The 20,979-nt window shown below is 49.1% G+C and overlaps 1 protein-coding gene across 4 annotated transcripts in view; it reads left to right on the plus strand.

Annotated features, from left to right (window-relative positions):
* CCDC40 (coiled-coil domain 40 molecular ruler complex subunit) overlaps nt 1–20,979 on the plus strand; it is a 141,590-nt gene that overhangs the window by 80,608 nt on the left and 40,003 nt on the right. For all 4 annotated transcript variants that reach the window (XM_075349686.1, XM_075349685.1, XM_075349687.1 and 1 more), the window contains 3 exons: nt 2,937–3,180; nt 6,322–6,504; nt 6,829–7,074. In XM_075349686.1, coding sequence (XP_075205801.1) covers nt 2,937–3,180; nt 6,322–6,504; nt 6,829–7,074 — 673 coding nt within the window. The remainder of the gene's footprint in view (nt 1–2,936; nt 3,181–6,321; nt 6,505–6,828; nt 7,075–20,979) is intronic.

The following is a 20,979-nucleotide window of genomic DNA, read 5'->3' on the forward strand; positions in this document are numbered from 1 at the left end:
CAAGGGCAATCCACAGACCACCTCCAAAGACCTGCAGCATCATCTTGCTGCAGATGGTGTCAATGCGCATCGGTCAACAATACAGCGCACGTTGCACAAGGAGAAGCTGTATGGGAGAGTGATGTGAAAGAAGACGTTTCTGCAAGCACTCCACAAACAGAGTCACCTGAGGTATGCAAAAGCACATTTGGACAAGCTAGTTACAAGTTTGGAAGACGGTCCTGTGGACTGATGAAACAAAGTTTGAGTTGTTTGGTCATAGAAAAAGGCGTTATTCATGGAGGCAAAAAAACACGGCATTCCAAGAAAAGCACTTGCTACCCCCAGTAAAATTTGGTGGAGGTTCCATCATGCTTTGGGGCTGTGTGGCCAATGCCGGCACCGGGAATCTTGTTAAAGTTGAGGGTCGCATGGATTCAACTCAGTATCAGCAGATTCTTGACAATAATGTGCAAGAATCAGTGACGAAGTTGAAGTTACGCAGGGGATGGATATTTCAGCAAGACAATGATCCAAAACACCGCTCCAAATCTACTCAAGCATTCATGCAGAGGAACAATTACAATGTTCTAGAATGGCCATCCCAGTCCCCAGACCTGAATATCATTGAACATCTGTGGGATGATTTGAAGCGTGCTGTCCATGCTCGGCGACCATCAAACTTAACTGAACTGGAATTGTTTTGTAAACAGGAATGGTCAAATATACCTTCACCCAGGATCCAGGAACTCATTAAAAGCTACAGAAAGCGACTAGAGGCTGTTATTTTTGCAAAAGGAGGATCTAAAAAATATTAATGTCACTTTTATGTTGAGGTGCTCATACTTTTGCACCGGTCAAATTTTGTTTAAATGCGGATTGCACATTTTCTGTTAGTACAATACACCTCATCTCAATCCAGAAATATTACTCAGTCCATCAGTTATTAGATATATGAAACTCAAATAGCTGTTGCAAAAACCCAAATTGTTATAAAGAAAAAAGGTTAACATTAATGGGGGGTGCCCAAACTTTTTCATATGACTGTATATATATTTTCTTGTTAAAAAGTAATTTTCTGGTGCAAAATGTAATAAAACAGACACAAAATGGGTATCCTTGTAATTATATCGACCCATGCTAAAAAGAAAATGATGCCATTAAAAGGAAAACAATTTATGAGTTGATTCTTTTGTACTTTTTAGCTCTCAAAAAATGTAACCAAACGTCATAATTATCAAAAAATGGTATAGCTTAAAGAATAAAAGCCCTCTTAGAGCAGAATATGGCGACACAAATACAAATGATTTATTTTTGTATTTATTTTGCAGAAGCCATAACTTATAAGTAAAAGTATGGTGGTGAAAGCACCCGCCACTGTCGGTTGTGGGTCACAGGCAAATCGCTGCCCGTGGCGCACAACATCGCTAAAGCGAGCTTCACACACAGCGACATCGCTAACGAGATGTCGTTGGGGTCACAGAATTCGTGACACACATTCGGCCTCATTAGCGTCGTCGTTGCGTGTTAAACGCAGGACCGACCGTTAACGATCAAAATTACTTCATTCCTTTCCCGATTATCGTTGCTGTTGCAGGACGCAGGTTGTTAGTCGTTCCTGCGGCAGCACAAATCGCTATGTGTGACACCGCAGGAACGAGGAACATCACCGTACCTGCGGCCGCCCGCAATGAGGAAGGAAGGAGGTGGGCGAGATGTTCGGCCCGCTCATCTCCGCCCCTCCGCTTCTATTAGGCGGCCGCTTAGTGACGCCGCTATGACGCCGTACAAACCGCCCACTTACAAAGGAGGCTGTTCGCCGGCCACAGCGACGTCGCTAGGCAGGTAAGTCTGTGTGATGGGTGTAAGCGATGTTGTGCGCCACAGGCAGCGATTTTCTTGTGACGTACAACCGACGGGGGCAGGTGCTAGCGATGTCGCTGCATGTAAAGCCCGCTTAACACCTGTCACATGGACTTACCTGCCTAGCGACGTCGCTGTGGCCGGCGAACCGCCTCCTTTCTAAGAGGTGGCGGTTCGTGCGGCGTCACAGCGAACGTCACATGGCAGCCGCCCAATAGAAGCGGAGAGGCGGGGATGAGCGGGCGGAATATCCCGCCCACCTCCTTCCTTCCTCATAGCCGGCGGCCGCAGGTACGATGTAGTTCCTCGTTCCTGCAGTGTCGCACATAGCAATGTGTGCTGCAACAGCAACGATATTCGGGAAAGAAACGGTGCGTCAACGATCAACGATAAGGTGAGTAATTTTGATCATTAACGGTCGTTCCTGCGTTTCACACGCAACAACATCGCTAACGAGACCGGATGTGCATCACGAATTCCGTGGCCCCCAACGACATCTCGTTAGCGATGTCGCTGAGTGTGAAGCCCGCTTTAGACAATGATGACCCACTAGTGAGGGTTCAACATTTTGGGGTTTGATCAGCTGTAAGGAGCTCTTAGGCGCCGTTCACATCAGCGGCAATTTGCCGCAGGGCTGGATCCGTTGCAGATGCGCTCCAGCTCAATTCACCTTCAATTGAACCGCGGCAAGATGCGGCCACGTTTTCCGCAAGCAATCGCATGTGACTGCATCCTGCTGCGACTCCATTGGAAATGAACCGAACCGAAATGCATCTGCAACAGATCCGGCCCTGCGGCAAAATACCACTGATGTGAGCGGTGCTAGATAACACAGCTCTTACACCGCCTTGTGGCCGTTCTTAGGTACTGCAGATCATTCACTTAGATTTGAACTGATCTGCAATAATTGGGAACGGCCACTAAACATTGTGAGGAGCGGTGCTATCCCAGCTCTGTCCGCAGTGTACATCTAGACCTTCTAAGAGCTGATCACTGTGTGTGCCGGGTGCTAGAAACTGAGAAATGTGCACGTTTTTACAATGGCTACAGTTAACATAGGTGCTTTATTTTTATTCTTTGTTTTACCTTTTCAGCCTGGCACAGCAGGAGCTGCTCTCCATGGAGACAGAGATAGATGGCTATAAGAAATCTGTTACGAAGGAGGAGGAAAAACACGAGAAACTTACTTTTATGATCAATCGCGCAGAGAGTGATGCAGCCATGAGCAAAAAGCTGATTTCTCAGTGTCAAGCTAAGCAGGAGTCACTGAGAGTAGAGTTCAGCACGTACATGCGTATGTTAGAGGAGACTGAGCAGGCGCTGAGCAGGGTGACCACAGTACGTATGCTTCTGTATGGTGTAGAAAATGATGGAAATGATGACAATGAGTAGTGGGCAGTGACATTGGAGAGTGGGGGGGATGTCATTAAGTTCTTCACCTAGTTTTACCACTCAGAAGTGTCACTGAGAGATATATATTTTACCACATCAGTTAATTTTATGGCGTTATTATGGGTACGAGCTTTGCTGCACCCCTATTTTTTCATAACTGTGACCCACCATCCATCCCGGGAGACACGGCAGAACCTCATAGATTTTCCCCATTAGTAACAGAAAAGTTAGCTTACTCGTCACATTGGTAAGACCAGTGCTCCCCTCATGCCTATTATAGCAGTGCCTTTATCACTCCTCGTGCCAACCTGCATCCTCCATCACAGCAGTGCCCTCTGTCTCCAGTACACCTTATCTCAGCTTCTCCCTCTAGTAGTCACAGCAGGGCCTCTCTATATTTTTCACACAGCATTAGTATTAGTAAGGTTCTCCTATTCCCTATATTCTCACCCCAGCACAGCACATTTCCTATGTATGTCTTGCTCCAGTATCAATATCTGCTACAAGAGTGGCCCCCCTCTATCAAGCCAAAATGGAGCTTGATGCTGTCTGCAGCAGCCTGACATTGTGCATCCGGCAGTGGATGGAACAACTGGGCTGGTGCTTCAGCCGACAACTTTTCTGTACGACTCTCCCAATATACACACACATAGCCAAGCATTTATGCATTCTAAATGAAAAGAGGAGAATAAAGGCCGCTTTACACGCTACAACATCGCTAAAGCAATCTCGTTGGGGGTCACGGAATTTGTGACGCACATCCGGCCGCGTTAGCGATGTCGTTGCGTGTGACACCTATTAGCGATTTTGAATTGTTGCAAAAACGTTCCAAATCGCTAATCGGTGACATCCCCCCTAATCTCAATTATCGTTCCTGCTGCAGTAACGATGTTGTTTCCTCGTTCCTGTGGCAGCACACATCGCTACGTGTGACACCGCAGGAACGAGGAACATCTCCTTACTTGCGTCCTACCGGCAATGAGGAAGGAAGGAGGTGGGCGTGATGTTATGTCCTGCTCATCTCCGCCCCTCTGCTTTGATTGGGTGGCCGCTTAGTGACGTCGCTGTGGCGCCAAACGAACCGCTCCCTAAGAAAGCGACGTCGCTATGCAGGTAAGTATGTGTGACGGGTCCGGGCGATGTTGTGCGCCACAGACAGTGATTTGCCCGTGACGCACAACCGATGGGGGCGGGTACGTACGCTAGCGATATCGGTAACGATATTGCAGCGTGTAAAGCGGCCTTAAGCCCCTGCCGGACACTTCTAGCTCTGATCAGAAGAGTTGTTCGGACAACATTCATCTAGTGTATTCATGTAGCGTAGTGTTCCTGAACTGCAGAACTCAAGGCCACCACCAGATCATGTTTTATTAGTATTGGCACAGGTGATGTCATTATACATGTGAGCAATATACACTCCTCCTATGCCTCTGGAACTCTGGAACTCTAAATTAATAAGATTTGTATTACGAGTACTCGGGAAATCAATACAGCACACACACGCTTTGTGATTTACTCAAAGAATTAAACTTTATTAGTACTGTATTTTCCAGCGTATAAGACAACTTGGCGTATAAGACGACCCCCAACTTTTCCAGTTAAAATATAGAGTTTGGGATATACCATATATACTCGAGTATAAGCCAACCCGAGTATAAGCCGAGGCCTCTATTTTACCACAAAAAACTGGGAAACCTTATTAACTCGAGTATAAGTCTACGGTGGGAAATGCAGCTGTACTGGAAAGTTTCAAAAATAAAAATAGATCCCAATAAAATGTAATGTGCCCCATCCTTTTTCCCCCTTGTAGTAATGTGCCCATTCTTGTCCCCCCTTGTAGTAATGTGTCCATCCTTGTGCCCCTTCCTTGGGCCCTCTAGTAATGTGCCCATCGTTTAGTAATGTCCACTGCTGTAATGTTCCCATCCTTTAGTAATGTCCTCCTACTGGTCCCCTTCTTGTCCCCTATTACGACGTTGTTGTAACACACACACAAAATTCTCACCTGTCCTCTGATCCCGCGGTGCCCTCAGCTGCATATTCCAGACCGCAGGCCCATAGACCCCTCCGTGATCTCGTCCACTGCACGTAGTTGCCTCTGCAGGCTGCCATCATGGCTTTACTGCAGTTGAATACTTTACGGCTGCGGCGGTGCCGCAAAGCATTCAACTGCTGTAAAGTGCTGACAGCAGCGGCGTCTCTGTGCATGGGACGTGATCATCAAGGGGTGCTTCTTGTGGACCGCAGCCACATAGACACCTCCATGATCGCGACCAATACACAGGGCCACCGCTGCTGTCAGCCTTTGCGGCACCGCCACCACAAAGCATTCAACTGCAGTAAAGCCATGATGGCAGCCTGCAGCGGCAGCTCCGTGCAGTGGACGAGATCACGGAGGAGTCTATGGGCCTGCGTTTCCACAAGAAGCAGCTGATGACACCGCGGGAACGGAGGACAGGTGAGAATATTTTTTTGGTGGGAGCTTCACTGAGGGGCAGAGTCTTGGAGACAGGGAGGGCTTATAAATCACCTAATTATACGCTGTATAAGACGACAACTGGCGTATAAGACGACCCCCGACTTTTGAGAACATTTTCAGGGGTTAAAAAGTCGTCTTATACGCCAGAAAATACGGTACATGTAACCAGTTTATATAAGCTCACAGGCAGAGGCCTTATCCATCTGAACTATGCACCAATAAGAGCAGTAGGAACGTGAACAGAAATGTGAAACTACCCCCTGCCATCAGTGTTAGCTGAACCCTATGACATCATTAGCTATAAGACAAGATGGAAACTATAAGAACAAAATGGAATCTATTTTCTCATATACAATACTATGGAAATCCTGAAAACATGATCTGTTGGTGGACCTTGAGGACCGGAGATGATTGTCAGTTCAGGCCGGTGGCATGGGAATGCTGCCTTCCCAAACTCTGCGTTTTTCCCACGCAGGAAGCAAAGGACGCTTTGCCTATGTAACATGGTAGGAGTGCAGGAAGACTGAAGCTGCAATCTGCAATACAAATTATAAAGATTTACACATAACATCCTTTATCAATCCATTAACTACACTACTTCTCTTAAGGAAAGAGCTGGACGCTGGACTGAGCTCAACTCTCTCCGGAAGCAAATTGAGAATGAATCCCAAATGAAAGGTACTCTGGAAACTCAGATAATGGAAAAGCTTCAGGAAAAGTTGACATCTGACAAAGCTGCTAAGTATTCATCCCTCCTGAATGAAAAACTACAAAGAAGAAAGCTGGAGCTGGTATGTGAACTCAGTGTAATAACATAGCCGTAGTGCCATGCAGATTATTGTATGACAGTCACCTAAGAATAAAAGTATAGCTTACAATTATAATTCTCAACGTGTGACAATATAACAATGCCCAAAGAAGTTTTCCCATCTTGTACTGCATTGTCGCTTTATTCGCTAATGCCCACATAGCAGTTTGAGTTACAATCATTTTATTTCAAAGCAGAATTTTTTATTTAATCACTATTTTACTAATTAATTTTCCCTTTGCCAATTGCTAACTATTCCACCCATCAATTTATAATATATTTCACTGCTTACATGTGACTTATACAGGAGATCGATTATACTAAGATAGAGAACGAGACTGCTCAAGTACAACTGGAGCTTAATCACAGCACATCGCGTATCCGGGCTCTACAGAGGACACTGACGGAGCTGGAGAAGAAAATTGATACCACCAATGAATTGATCTCTCGCAGCCAAAGTGAAATTGCAAAGCGCACCATGGCAATCGAGAGGAAGCAAGCCAGCATTAATTTATACAGCAAGCAAATTGAAACAACACTTGCAGAAATTGGGGTAAGTCATTTTACAATACGGTGGAAAAGTATTTTTTCCTAAGTAAACTATTTCTTCAGACATTATGCATCTTAAGGCCCTGTCACACACAGAGATAAATCTTTGGCAGATCTGTGGTTGCAGTGAAATCATGGACATATTGTTTCATTTGTACACAGCCACAAACCTGGCACTGATTGTCCACAATTTCACTGCAACCACAGATCTGCCGCAGATTTATCTCTGTGTTTCACAGGGCCTTTAGTGTACGCTCACACTAGGAGACCATGGAAGTATGATGCTCCCACTAGTAGGCTGACACTATGCAAAAAAAAGTTAGCTCCTCCACCGGAAGTATACTCCCACCAACTAGCACAGAGATAACCAGTTAGTTATAAAGCAGTAAAAGAAGCAACGTTAAGGTAATAAGATATTGAAATATAATAGTTAAATAGCACAACTCCTAACTGAATACAAGGATGAGTGCTGTGTCCTCCAATGAAGGCTCTAAGAAAGAGATAATATGTTGAGTAATGAAAATCTTTTCTCTATCGCTTCATTGGGGGACACAGGAGACCATGGGACATCCTAAAGCAGTCCCAAGGGAAGAGGATAGTACCATCACATTTGAACTTTAACCACTGCAGCCTGCAGGACCCATCTGCCGAGGCTCACATCCGACGAGGCGTAGGTGTGAACCCTATAGAATTTTGTGAAAGCATAAATGGAAGACCAAATTGTAGACTTGCATAACTGTGAGACAGGGACCACACAGGAGGCCCCAACTGCACAAGTTGAGTGAGCCATTACCTTAAGTGGGTGCTCTCTGTCCTTTATCCATTAAGCTTCCAAGATGGTAGACTGAATCCCGTGAGTAATGGTGGATCTGGAGGCAAGTCTTCAGCGATGACCATCCAGAATCACAAAGAAAGTCTGTTCATCTGAAAAATGTCATCCTGGCGATGTAGAGGGGGAGTGCTGTCACAAGGTCCAGCTTATGGAGTGAGAAGGTGAGAAGCGTGAGAAGGAGCCAGGTAGAATGAAGGGAGCACCAGCTTGTCCTGATGGAACACCAGATACGGGGAGCAGCAGGAGAGGACCGTGAGTTCGATAACTGATTGAGGTGATGGCTACCAAGAAGACAACCTTGCAGGAGAGGAAGGACAAAAAAATTCTCGTAGTTGTTCAAAAGGGGACCTCTGAAGGACGTCCAGACTGAGGTTGAAGTACCAAGGCTCTACCGGAAGTCAGTAAGATGGCGCAGACTGTGCAACCCCTTGAAGAGAGGTTCTGACCTGGGGATGAAACGCAGGGTTTCTTTGGAAGAGACGGGAAAGCACCAAGACCTCACCCTTGAGAGAGTTATGGGATAAGACAGAATCAAGACCCAACTGCAGGAAGGACAGCAGGGAAGCTAAGGAAAAGACCATGGCAACGGTCTGCTTGATTTTGCACCAGCAGAAGAAGACCTTCCATGTGTGATGGTATATGCAAAAGGAAGAAGGCTTCCTCGCCTTGATCATGGTTTGGATGACCAGATTAGGAGACCAGAGGATCTCAAAACTCTGGTTTCAACAGCCATGCTGTTAAATTGAGCAACTGAGAATTCTGCTGGAAGAGGGGACCCTGTGAAAGGAGATCTGAAAGGTCTGGGAGTCTCCACAGGACGTCTGCAAAGAGGTGAACTTGTTCTATGTACCAAGGTCTTCTAGGCCAATCTTGGGCCACCAGTATGACGGGTACTCCTTCCAACTTGTTCTTCTTGACCAGCCAGGGGATCAGCCATAGAGGAAGAAACAGATGTGGAAGGGAGAACTGAAACCAGGAAATTGCCAGAGCATTGGAGACAATCTAGGGGATTGCAAGATCTGGACACGACCTAAAGCCTGCTTTACATGTTACGATTTCGCATACGATATCTTATGCGATCGTAACCGCCCCCATTGTATGTGTGACACGTTCAATTTGTTGAATGTGCCGCACAAACGATTAATCCCCGTCACACGTACTTACCCGTCCATACGACCTCGATGTGGGCGGTGAACGTCCACTTCCTGGAGTGGGAGGGACGTTCGACGTCACAGCGACGTCATGCGGCAGCCGGCCAATAGAAGCGGAGGAGCAGAGATAAGCGGGACGTAAACAACCCGCCCACCTTCTTCCTTCCGCATTGTCGGCGGGAGCCGTGGACGCAGGTAAGCTGTCGTTCAATGTTCCCGGGGTGTCACACACTGCGATGTGTGCTGCCTCGGGAACATTGCACAACCGCACGTTCAATCTTTGAGGAATGAACGACGTGCATGCGATGAACGGATTTTCGTTCACTCGCAATTGCACGGAGGTTTTACACGCTACAGTCATACTTACGATGCCGGCTGTGCGTCACTTACGACGTGACCCCGCCGACACATCGTAAGATTTATTGTAGCGTGTAAGGCGCCCTTAAGAAACTTTGTGGTTCAATCTGGATGCCATCAGATCAACATCAGGAATTCCCCATCTGAGGCAGATCTGGTGAAAGACTGTAGTGTTAAGGGACCATTTGCCCTTGGCAAGGCCTTCTCGGCTGAGAAAGTCAACGGCTCAGTTATCTACTCCGGGAATGTGTACTGCTGAGATTGCTGGTACAATTCATTCTGCCCATGAAAGGATCTGAGAAACTGTTAACATCACTGCTTGGCTTCAAGTTCCTCCTTGATGGTTGATGTATGCCACAGCCGTGGTGTTGTTGGATCGGAAGCAGATCGAACAGCCGATGAGAAGATCCTGCCAGTGATGGAGATCCATGAGGATTACTCTGAGTTCCGGAATGTTGATGGGAAGAGATGTTTCCTGGGCATTCCATCATCCCTGTACCATAGGGTTTTGGAAGACTGCTCCCCAGCCTAGGAGGATGGCATCCGTCGTTATGATCTTCCAGAGAATCGGTAAAAACGATTTTCCGTGAAAAACAAGGGGAGAAAGTCTCTATCATTTAAGTGACTTTTTTATGTGGGAAGAAAGTACTGCTGGCCTGTCCATGGGATGAGTGGACTTGTCCCATCTTGATATGAAAAAAAGCTGAAGGGGGCGAGTGTGGAACCAAGCAAATGGGACTTCTTCCATTGTGGCTACAATCTTGCCCAGAATGCTCATGCAGAATCGGAAGAGAACATGGAGAGGGACGTCTGAAAGAAAAAAATCCTCTTAGAAGGGCAGAGTGCTTGTCTTTGAGAAGGAAGACTCTTGCACATACAGTGTCATACAGCATTCCCAAGAAAACAATGTGTTGGCACGGGATCAGAGACAACTTCATTTTCTTGATAATACAGCCGAGAAGGCTGCTTTCAAACCTCCGGTTTCTGCAATGCGGCACAATCCGGCACTTTGCAGGAAAAACGGAACCGTTTTTTTTTTTTGCTGCCGGCTGCGTTTTTCCTGCATAGACTTTAATTAGTGCCGCATTGTGCCGCATGGGCTCGCGTTCCGTCCGTTTTTTGCCGCATGCGGCACATTTAGCCGATGCAGCGGCCGGATGGAACGTTCCCTGGCACGTTTTTTGCTCCGGCAAAAAAAAAAACGCATCGCGCCGCATCCGGCCAATACGGCGCTTTTTCCAATGCATCCCTATGGATGCGGCACGATGCGGCAAAAAACGCATCCGGCCGCCGCATGCGGTTTTTGCCACTGCGCATGCTCAGTAGCATGCCGCAAGCGGCAAAAAACGGACTGGCCGCATGTAAAAAACTTATGCAAAGGATGCGGTGTTTTCACCGCATCCGTTGCATAGGCTTCACCGCCGGATTGAGCCGCACGGCTCAAACCGGATGTGTGAAAGCAGCCGAAGAGAAAGAGTGTCCAGGGTGATCTGCAAGCTCCTGTGACTTGCTGAGGGGGATGTCATCCAGGTAAAGGATGGCATTACTTTTGTGAAGACCCTGGTTGTTCTGGATAGGCAAACAGCAGCGCTGTGAACTGAAAATGGGAATTCTGAACTGCGAAACGGAGGAATCTCTGGTTGGATGGAAAGATGAGTATGTGCACATCTTGGATGTCCACAGAATATATAAACTCCTCGGGCTCCATGGAGGCGATCACTGAGAGCAGTGGCTCCATCCTGAAGTAACAGAGGCAGACGCATCTGTTCAATAACTGGACGTCCACAATGGGACGGACAGATCCATCCTTCTTTGGGACCACAGACAGGTTAAATAGAAACCTGAGAACCGCTCTTGAGAGGATACAAAAATAATGACACCGGGAGTTGTCAACCACCCTCCTTGAGAGGATTCTCAGGTGGGGACACCCCTAAATAAAACATTGAAAAGAAAGAAGAGAATCTGATTTATCTGGATCTGGACGGCTTGTTCTTGTGCCCATGAGGACTCCAGGAGGGAACAGGCTTGAAGGAGAATCTTCTTTTTTCTCGGTAGATGGAAGACGTATCTTCTTGGCGATTGTTCTTTTCGGTTGAGAATTGGATAAAGTAATGAAAAAAATGAGCGCCTATGGTGGGTGTTTTGGATAGTGTTGGTGGAAAGCCGGGAGACGGGGAATCCACTGAGGTAGACTCTGCCTATCTTTGAAGAAGATCAGACTCAAATGGGTATAAAACCTCCATGAGTTTGTCTTTGGAAAAAAATTTTTGGATGCTCTCATTCACTGGCGAAAATTCAGTTAAATTATTTGTAGTTGACAAAAACCGAAGGACATCACTTTATCTTCTTGAAGGAAACAGATTCCTCGGATTGAGCCAGTTCCTTATCCATTATATTGAGAGTATGATTAACGGCTATAATCAGACTATCCCCCATTATTCCGTAGCTTAGAAATCTGTTCGGAGTCCAGATCAGAAACTGATTTGGAACAGGGGTCCGACTCATAAACCGCCATAGTGTCGCAGGAAGGATACAAGAAAAGGATGCTATTCTGGAGGATACTGAAGGAGTAGGGGCTCTAGAAGATGAACTAGTGTGAGCTTGCTTCCTGGATCTCGTGCCTGGTCTGCCATGTCAGAGTTGAGGAACTGGGGAGTCTGACTCGCCCTGGGAAGCAAACGGGACCCCCGTGGCAGTTGCTGGATTAGGTAGTTGTTCTATGACTGAAACTAAGGCCTGGGATACCGTAATGCTCGTGGGTGTGAGCGGGGAGTAGACCCAATGGGCCGCAGCACACAGAATAATTTAGAGGCTTGACTATGGTTCTCACCAGGTTTTCATCAGAGCCTCTGATGGTGAGGGTGTTGCGCTGCAGGCAGAAACAAGGTGCCACACAGGGAGAGTGGGACTGTGACAGCTGACCCCAGGGTTAAAGACACTGCCAGTCATCGATGAGGCAGGCTAGGCTGATATGGTATGATGCCAATAGGGTACAATGCAGCAGCGGCCGGTACAGCAGGCTTGGCTGACAGGGTACAATGCCGCAGCAACTGATATAGAACACTTGGCCGATAGGGTATAATGCAGCAGCGACCGGTATAGCAGACTTGGCCGACTGGATACAATGCCGCAGCGACTGGTATATCAGGTTCGGCCAGAGTGGATAGATGCAGCAGCAATGAATACGTCAGGTACTGGAACACAGACAGGTATTAGTAATATGGAACACAGCACTAAACAGCAGCTCAAACAATAACACGAATCAAAAGTATACGGCCTAAAATATCAATTTTTATTAATACAATTTAAAACCGTAAATAATAAAGGTTGTGGTAGTACAGGTACAAGGACCGGAAAGAACAATAGACAAGAACAATAATTTACATTGTACCAAAATAATTATTCAAAAAGATAAAGTATCTCTTTCTAAGAGTGCCAAGTGTATCTGGTACATATCAAAAATAAATTGGAAGTATCATACACCAAGGATTAATAAAATTATATTTCTTTCATAGTCATATAATTATAACCTAATGTTTACATACAGTTAAGGAAGTATATATTAATCATATACCAAAAATGGAAGTATCCATGTGCCAAAAAATAAGAATTAAAAAATAAAAGGTTGTATGGATATACTCTAGTGTGGAAATTCTTCCTTATTCTAGACTATATTTAAAATACTAAGTGTAACTATTACACCAGCCCAGCAGTGAAGTGCATAGTTAAATATAACTAGCTAGGGCTAGTAAACAATAAACCCCTTTAAATTAGGCAGAATTCAATATATAATTAATTAATTAACTAAAAGTAACTATTCCATCGGCTCGAAAGAAAAGTGCATAGGCAAACAAGTAATAGCAGCTCAGTAATCATTAAAAGGTGTAGCTAGCCAGAGCTAGACTCATTAATCAGATACACAGTGTGCATGGGAAAAGAATCACACTTGCTAGTGCCTCGCGTGTAACTCGCGCGAGTCTCTCATGGCAGAACCCGGCTTGGCCGCACACTCCCCTGACAGGAGTGGGTCGGTTGCATGTATCTCTATGCAGCTCAGATGCTCCTGTATGCATAGTGTGCGGCCAAGCCGGGTTCTACTATGAGAAACTCGCGCGAGTTACACGCGAGGCACTAGCAAGTGTGATTCTGGCCTAAGAGATAAGGAGGATACAGGTATATGAAGGTTGTTAAATGGTTAACGTACTGCAAAAGTTAGATCTGTCCAGTCCTACTACCCGAGACAGATCTACCTTTTGCAGTGTCTATTGTTTTGTCTGGTCCTTGTACCTATACTACCACAACCTTTATTATTTACGGTTTTAAATTCTATTAAAAAAAATTTATATTTCTTTATCGTTCCTATGGGAGACCCAGACCATGGGTGTTTAGCTTCTGCCTCCGGAGGACACACAAAGTACTACACTTAAAAGTGTAGCTCCTCCCTCTGAGCTTATACACCCCCTGGAGAACCAGATCTAGCCAGTTTATCGCTTTGTGTCAGGAGGCATACATCCACACATGCATTCTCATCTGATTTTTTGATTTTTGGAAAGAGTTTGAAGAAAAGCGGGTCCAAGTCTGGACTCCCGGCATGTCCCTTCTCACCCCACTGTGTCGGCGGTGTTGTTAAGGTTGATTTCCAAGGCTGGAGCATTACATGCCGCGCTCCTTCACCATCCCTCCTGGGCTCTGGCTTGAAGTGGGAGCCAGCACGGTCTCCATGCTTGGCAGGAGACCGGTCTCCATCCGCAGCCCTTCAGGACCCTGCCGGACCGGAGCACTCATCCCCAGGGACTTGGAACCCTGCGTCTCAGCAAGCAAAGTACCTGAGACGTTTATATATGGGGGTCCCTGCACTTTATTGTTGTGGGAGAGTGTGCTGAGTGTGTTTTATGACATTTCCAGCGGGTTCTCTGGCTGTCGCCTGAGAACCGCGCCGATGGTGCCTGCGCGCCGACCGCGCCGCTCAAATTTAGGCCCCTACTTCGCCGGAGGCCTAGTTTCGGTTTCACTGCCCTCGCATGTCACTCATGCAGAGGGACAGGCTCGGCTCCGCCCGGCGGCCGTTCTGGATACTTCCCACTGCTGGGGCGTCCCTCCTCCACGGCAGGTCTCTATAGCCCTCCAGTTCCCACTCCTCAGAGCAAGTCCCGCCCCCTCTCTTTGCTCCGGCGGCCATTTTCTCAGCGTTCTCTCTGCAAGCGCTGGTCTGCAGCATCTCTGCTGAGCTGCTGTGCTTGGGGGTCCGGGCTTCAGGATCTGGAGGGCACACAACACCGCTCCAGCGGTCTGGTAAGCCACAACCGGTCTCCGGTTGTGGACCTCTGATTATACTCTCTGGGGTTCATTCTCTGGCAGAGCCCCCACTCCAGCAGCATGTCTCACACGAGGAGCAAGGCTCCAAAGCTGTATTCAGTATGCACTGCATGTAAGCTCCTGCTGCCTGAACCGAGCATATTCCCACATTGTGATGCCTGCTCTAACCTGGCGGTGCCTCAGCCTGGAGTCTCACCCCCAGTGGTCTCTCTGGCTGCGCCTGCTCCTGTGGCTGAACCCCCGGCCTGGGTAGAATCCTTTTCTAGGTCTTTTCTCCCAGTCTTTTGCTGACTCCATGGGACTTCTGTCCAGGACTTTGCTGAACATGCATCAGCCCCTTTCACAGGGTGCCTCTGCTGCTAGGGGTCTCTCAGGACCGGAGCTCACAGAGGATTCATCATCTGGTCCCAGACCCCGTCCTTCTAAGAAGAGACGCAGGGTTCCCTCTCCTTCCTCGTCCCGCGGCTCTGATTCAGGAGCTGACTCGCAGGACGAGGAGGATGCCTTTACGGGGGGCTCGGAGGTTAACTCCATGTGCCCCATTGATCTGTCCGAAAGTGACTCAGATGTTAGTGATTTGATTGCGTACATTAATTCTGTACTGGATCTCAATCCGCCAGTATCAGAGGAGCAACCCTCTCTGGCAGAAAAGCACCAGTTTACCTCGCCTAAGAGAGCAAAGAGTGTGTTATTTAACCACTCCAGTTTTCAGGCCGCTGTGACCAAGCCCAGGGCCTGTCCTGACAAACGCTTCCCAAAGCGTGGTTCTGATGACCGCTTTCCCTTTCCACCTGAGGTGGTCAAGGAGTGGGCTCATTCCCCAAAGGTAGACCCCCGGTGTCTAGACTCTCAGCCCGGACCGTTGTATCGGTGGCTGATGGCACCTCTCTGAAGGATTCCACTGACTGCCAGATTGATCTTCTGGCCAAATCCGTATATGAAGCGGCGGGGGCTTCGTTCTCCCCGACTTTTGCAGCAGTGTGGGCTCTCAAAGCCATCTCTGCTTCTCTAGAGGGGATGCATTCCCTCGCCAGGGAATCTATGCCCGAAATAGTTTCCTTAACTTCCCAAGCTTCGGCTTTTTTCGTCCTATGCCATGTCTGCCATGCTGGAAGCTTCTCACCGCACTGCGGTGGCTTCGGCTAATTCCCTCGCTATCCGCAGGATCTTGTCGCTTCGAGAGTGGAAGGCAGATGCTTCTTCAAAGAAGTACCTTGCTGGACTCCCTTTTGCTGGGTCCCGGCTGTTCGGTGAACAGCTGGATGAAATTATCAAGGAAGCTACTGGCGGGAAGAGTACTTCCATGCCACAAACCAAAACCAGGAAACCTGTCCAGGGCAGGAATCAGTCGAGGTTTCGTTCCTTTCGTTCCTCCAACTGGTCCTCCTCTAAGCCCTCGGCCTCGTCCACTAACTCAGCCAAGGACCAGAAATCCAACTGGCGCCAAAAGCGCGTCCACAAAAGACCGCAGGAGGTGCTGCCACCAAGGCAGCCTCCTCGTGACTATCTGTCCGCGCCAGCAACGTCCTTAGTCGGTGGCAGGCTCTCCCACTTTGGCGACGCGTGGTTTCAACACGTCTCCGATCAGTGGGTAAGGGATATCATCTCCCACGGCTACAGGATAGAATTTTCTTCCAGTCCGCCAAACAGATTTTTTTCTCTCAACTCCCCCCTGCTCCAAGGCCGCCGCCTTCTCACAGGCCGTGGCATCCTTGCAGGCCAACGGAGTAATTGTACCGGTTCCCGCCCGGGAACGGTTCAGAGGTTTCTACTCAAATCTCTTCCTAGTCCCCAAAAAGGACGGTTCCTTCCGGCCCATCCTGGATCTCAAGCTTCTCAACAAGCATGTTCAGGTGCGGCATTTTCGCATGGAGTCTCTGCGATCAGTCATTGCCTCAATGACCCAAGGGGATTTTCTGGCATCCATCGACATCAGAGATGCCTATCTGCATGTGCCAATTGCAGTTTCACACCAGCGTTGGCTACGTTTTGCAATCGGAGAGGAACATTTCCAATTCGTGGCTCTCCCCTTTGGGTTGGCCACAGCCCCTTGGGTATTCACCAAGGTCATGGCAGCAGTGATTGCGGTCCTGCACCTACAGGGGTTGGCAGTGATCCCTTACCTGGACGACCTTCCGGTAAAGGCTTCATCCAGCGTGGACTGTCAGCGGAGTGTCTCGCTCACTCTCGCCACTCTAGCCCAATTGGGGTGACTTGTCAATCTGCCAAAATCCACTCTGACTCCGACCCAGAGGCTCACGTACTTAGGGATGCAGTTCGAGACTCTGCCGGCTCTTGTGAAGTTGCCCTTAGTCAAACAGCAGTCCCTCCAACTGGCGGTGCGCTCTCTGCTGAGGCCCCGCCGTTATTCCCTCAGGCGCCTGATGCAGGTGCTGGGTCAGATGGTGGCGTCAATGGAGGCTGTTCCCTTGGCCCAGTTCCATCTGCGTCCCCTGCAGCTGGACATTCTCCGCTGCTGGGACAAGCGGCCTTCCTCCGTGCACAGGTTAGTGGCTCTGTCGCCACAGACCAGGAGCTCTCTTCAGTGGTGGCTTCGGCCCCTCTCTCTCTGTCCCAGGGACGCTCCTTTCTGGCCCCGTCCTGGGTGATCCTCACGACGGATGCCAGTCTATCCGGCTGGGGAGCGGTATGTCTCCACCACCGAGCGCAGGGCACTTGGACTCCGTCCGAATCAGCCCTTTCAATCAATGTGCTGGAAACCAGAGCCGTGCTTCTGGCTCTCCTAGCTTTTCACCATCTGCTGGCGGGCAGGCACATCCGAGTCCAGTCAGACAACGCGACAGCGGTTGCCTACATCAATCACCAAGGCGGGACACGCAGCCGCCTGGCAATGTTGGAGGTACAACGCATCCTTCAATGGGTGGAGGACTCCAAGTCCACCATATCCGCAGTCCACATCCCAGGCGTGGAAAACTGGGAGGCAGATTATCTCAGCCGTCAAACCGTGGACAGTGACGAGTGGTCCCTGCACCCGGCAGTTTTTCAGTCGATCTGCCGCAAATGGGGCACTCCGGACGTGGACCTAATGGCATCCCGTCACAACAACAAAGTTCCCGTTTACGTGGCTCGCTCCCACGATCCTCAGGCTTTCGCCGCGGACGCTCTGGTCCAAAACTGGTCCCAGTTTCGTCTGTCCTACGTGTTTCCCCCTCTAGCTCTCTTGCCCAGAGTCCTGCGCAAGATCAGAATGGAGGGTCGTCGAGTCATTCTCATTGCTCCGGACTGGCCCAGGCGAGCTTGGTACCCAGACCTGCTCCTTCTGTCCTTAGAGGTGCCGTGGCATCTTCCAGACCGTCCAGACCTTCTCTCACAAGGTCCGTTTTTCCGCCTGAATTCTACGGCTCTCAAATTGACGGCGTGGCTCTTGAGTCCTGGATCTTGACGGCTTCTGGTATCCCTCCTGAAGTCATCTCCACTATGACTCGGGCCCGTAAGTCTTCCTCCGCCAAGATCTATCACAGGACTTGGAAAATTTTCCTGTCCTGGTGTCGCTCTTCCGGCCATCCTCCTTGGCCATTTTCCTTGCCGACCCTTCTGTCCTTTCTACAGTCCGGTCTGCAGCTGGGACTGTCCCTCAACTCTCTCAAGGGACAAGTTTCAGCTCTGTCAGTGCTGTTCCAGCGGCGTCTCGCCCGGCTGGCTCAGGTCCGCACTTTCATGCAGGGCGCGTCTCACATCATTCCACCTTACCGGCGGCCCTTGGATCCCTGGGACCTCAATTTGGTTCCCACGGTTTTGCAGAAACCCCCCTTTGAGCCTCTTAGGGAGGTTTCTTTGTTTCGGCTTTCACAGAAAGTGGTCTTTCTAGTGGCCATAACTTCCCTCAGGAGAGTCTCTGATTTGGCTGCGCTCTCTTCGGAGTCACCTTTTTTGGTTTTTCATCAAGACAAGGTGGTTCTTCGTCCGACTCCGGACTTTCTTCCTAAGGTGGTCTCTCCTTTCCACCTTAACCAGGACATTACCCTACCTTCCTTTTGTCCGGCTCCTGTTCATCGCTTTGAAAAAGCGCTGCATACCCTAGATCTGGTGCGTGCTCTCCGGATCTATCTGTCTCGCACCGCTGCTCTTAGGCGGTGCACTTCTCTTTTTGTGTTAACCACAGGTCGGCGCAAGGGCCTCTCTGCTTCTAAGCCGACCTTAGCCCGTTGGATTAGGTCGACCATTTCGGACGCCTACCAGTGTTCTCAGGTGCCTCCCCCGCCGGGGATCAAGGCAGATGCGAGCTTGGGCAGACGCATCCTTCAGGCGGCTGTCTCCCATTTGTGAAGTTAGGTTCTGCCTACGTCTTAGTTTTTCTGTTTATTTCCCACCCATGGACTGCTTTGAGACGTCCCATGGTCTGGGTCTCCCATAGGAACGATAAAGAAAAAGAGAATTTTGTTTACTTACCGTAAATTCTTTTTCTTATAGTTCCGTATTGGGAGACCCAGCTCCCTCCCTGTTGCCTGTTGGCAATTTCTTGTTTTGCGTGTTGTCACCGGCTGTTGTTGATGACAGAGTCTCCGGTTGTTCCGGTTTTTGCTCTGTTTTTACTTGTGGGTGGCTATTCTCCTTCAGCTTTTGCACTAAACTGGCTAGATCTGGTTCGCCAGGGGGTGTATAAGCTCAGAGGGAGGAGCTACACTTTTAAGTGTAGTACTTTGTGTGTCCTCCGGAGGCAGAAGCTAAACACCCATGGTCTGGGTCTCCCAATACGGAACTATAAGAAAAAGAATTTACGGTAAGTAAACAAAATTCTCTTTTTGAGGCTGTATGCTTTTGATTCATGTTGTTGTTTGTTATGTTTCAAGTTCATTGCCTGATACATTGTATTTAAAGGGTGCCGTTTGTTAACTAAACAGCAGCTGCAGCACTTAGGGACCTGACAACTAGCGACATATAGACCACTTTGCCCAGGCACCTCTCTTAAAGTGAGGGTGCTTTAAATTTCAGACGCCCCTCTGCCATAGGTTGAGAGGCACTTCTGAGTTAGGGCATACTAGCCCTTTAAGAAAAGTTGCGTCTGCACACTACAAGTACTTCCCAGGAGGCCTATGCGGCACGTGCAGGCCTCGGGAGGAGGTGGCAGGGAACGGGGATGGATCAGCCACTGCTGAGTGACGGGAAAGATGAGTGTGTTGGCTTCCCTGCTGGGAGAGGGGGCATGACAGTGTGAGGACGCTGGTAAGGGCGTCACAGATATCTTGGTTAGATCAGCGACTGATGAGGGAGGTGGCACAATGTCACTGTGAACAGATGGGCGCTCCTGTGGGGATGGTGTAACACCCCAGGGTTAAAGGGTTTTCACCTGACACATTGCCGGGCCGAGGGTGCGGATCCTCTGCGTCATCACGGGCTGGCCTGGCCGGGTTTTGTGACCCTGAGATGTACAAAAAGGAGGGAAGGCGGTGGACGGGAGGCAGGATGGAGAATGGAGGTGGTAGTGACGGTGAGGAAAGTCTTTTATGATTGTCACGCCACCTGTGGTACGCGGCCATGGATGGGCCGCCGCTGCGGGTGCTACTCTCTGGGGCTGATGGTGAAGGTCGCAGCCGGGAAGGTGTCGCTCCCCACAGGCGGACCAGGATTACTCCGGGGAGGATGATGGATGCTGGACGGGGGCGATGGTAGTCCCCGTTGGCGCCGCAGCACTGGGCAACGGCGCCGGCAAATGAGAGGCGAGGTAGGGGCTGCGGTTCCAGGTCTTTTACTCACAGGTTGTTTAGGCGCTGTCCCAGAGTACCGATCTCTGCCACGATGGGCTCCAGCCGATCCAGGATAGTCAGCAGTCACCGCCGGTGCCCGTGAAAGTCTTTCTAGTGAAGTGTTTCCTCGGTTGCTATCCGGAACCCAGGCCGAGCCTCCAGCTCCAAGCCATAGGTCCCACGAAGAGAGAGAAACACTAAACTCCTGTTGTCTGTGTGTGATGTTATCCAAGTGTGAAGGTTGCGCCTACTTCTTACCTCAAGTGGTGCCCGCCTCCGGTGGTTGTCCTAGCGACTGGGGAAAGTCTCATGCGTCATGATGGCTAACTACCCTGTCTGCCCTAGTCCAACCCCCTGTGGGAGAGCACCTTACTGTTGTTTGTGTGTGTTTTGTGAAGCCACCGGCAGTTAACCCCCTCCTGACCCAGGATAGATATTACCCCTTAAAAATGGTGTAATACCCTGTGGCACCTGAAGCCCACAGGCACCACAATCGCATAGTGAGCAGGCTACAGTTTGGGCAGAGGTACAAGGTCTGACCAGAGAGA

Source organism: Anomaloglossus baeobatrachus, chromosome 5 (genome assembly GCF_048569485.1).
Source record: "Anomaloglossus baeobatrachus isolate aAnoBae1 chromosome 5, aAnoBae1.hap1, whole genome shotgun sequence".
NCBI classification, from domain to species: domain Eukaryota; kingdom Metazoa; phylum Chordata; class Amphibia; order Anura; family Aromobatidae; genus Anomaloglossus; species Anomaloglossus baeobatrachus.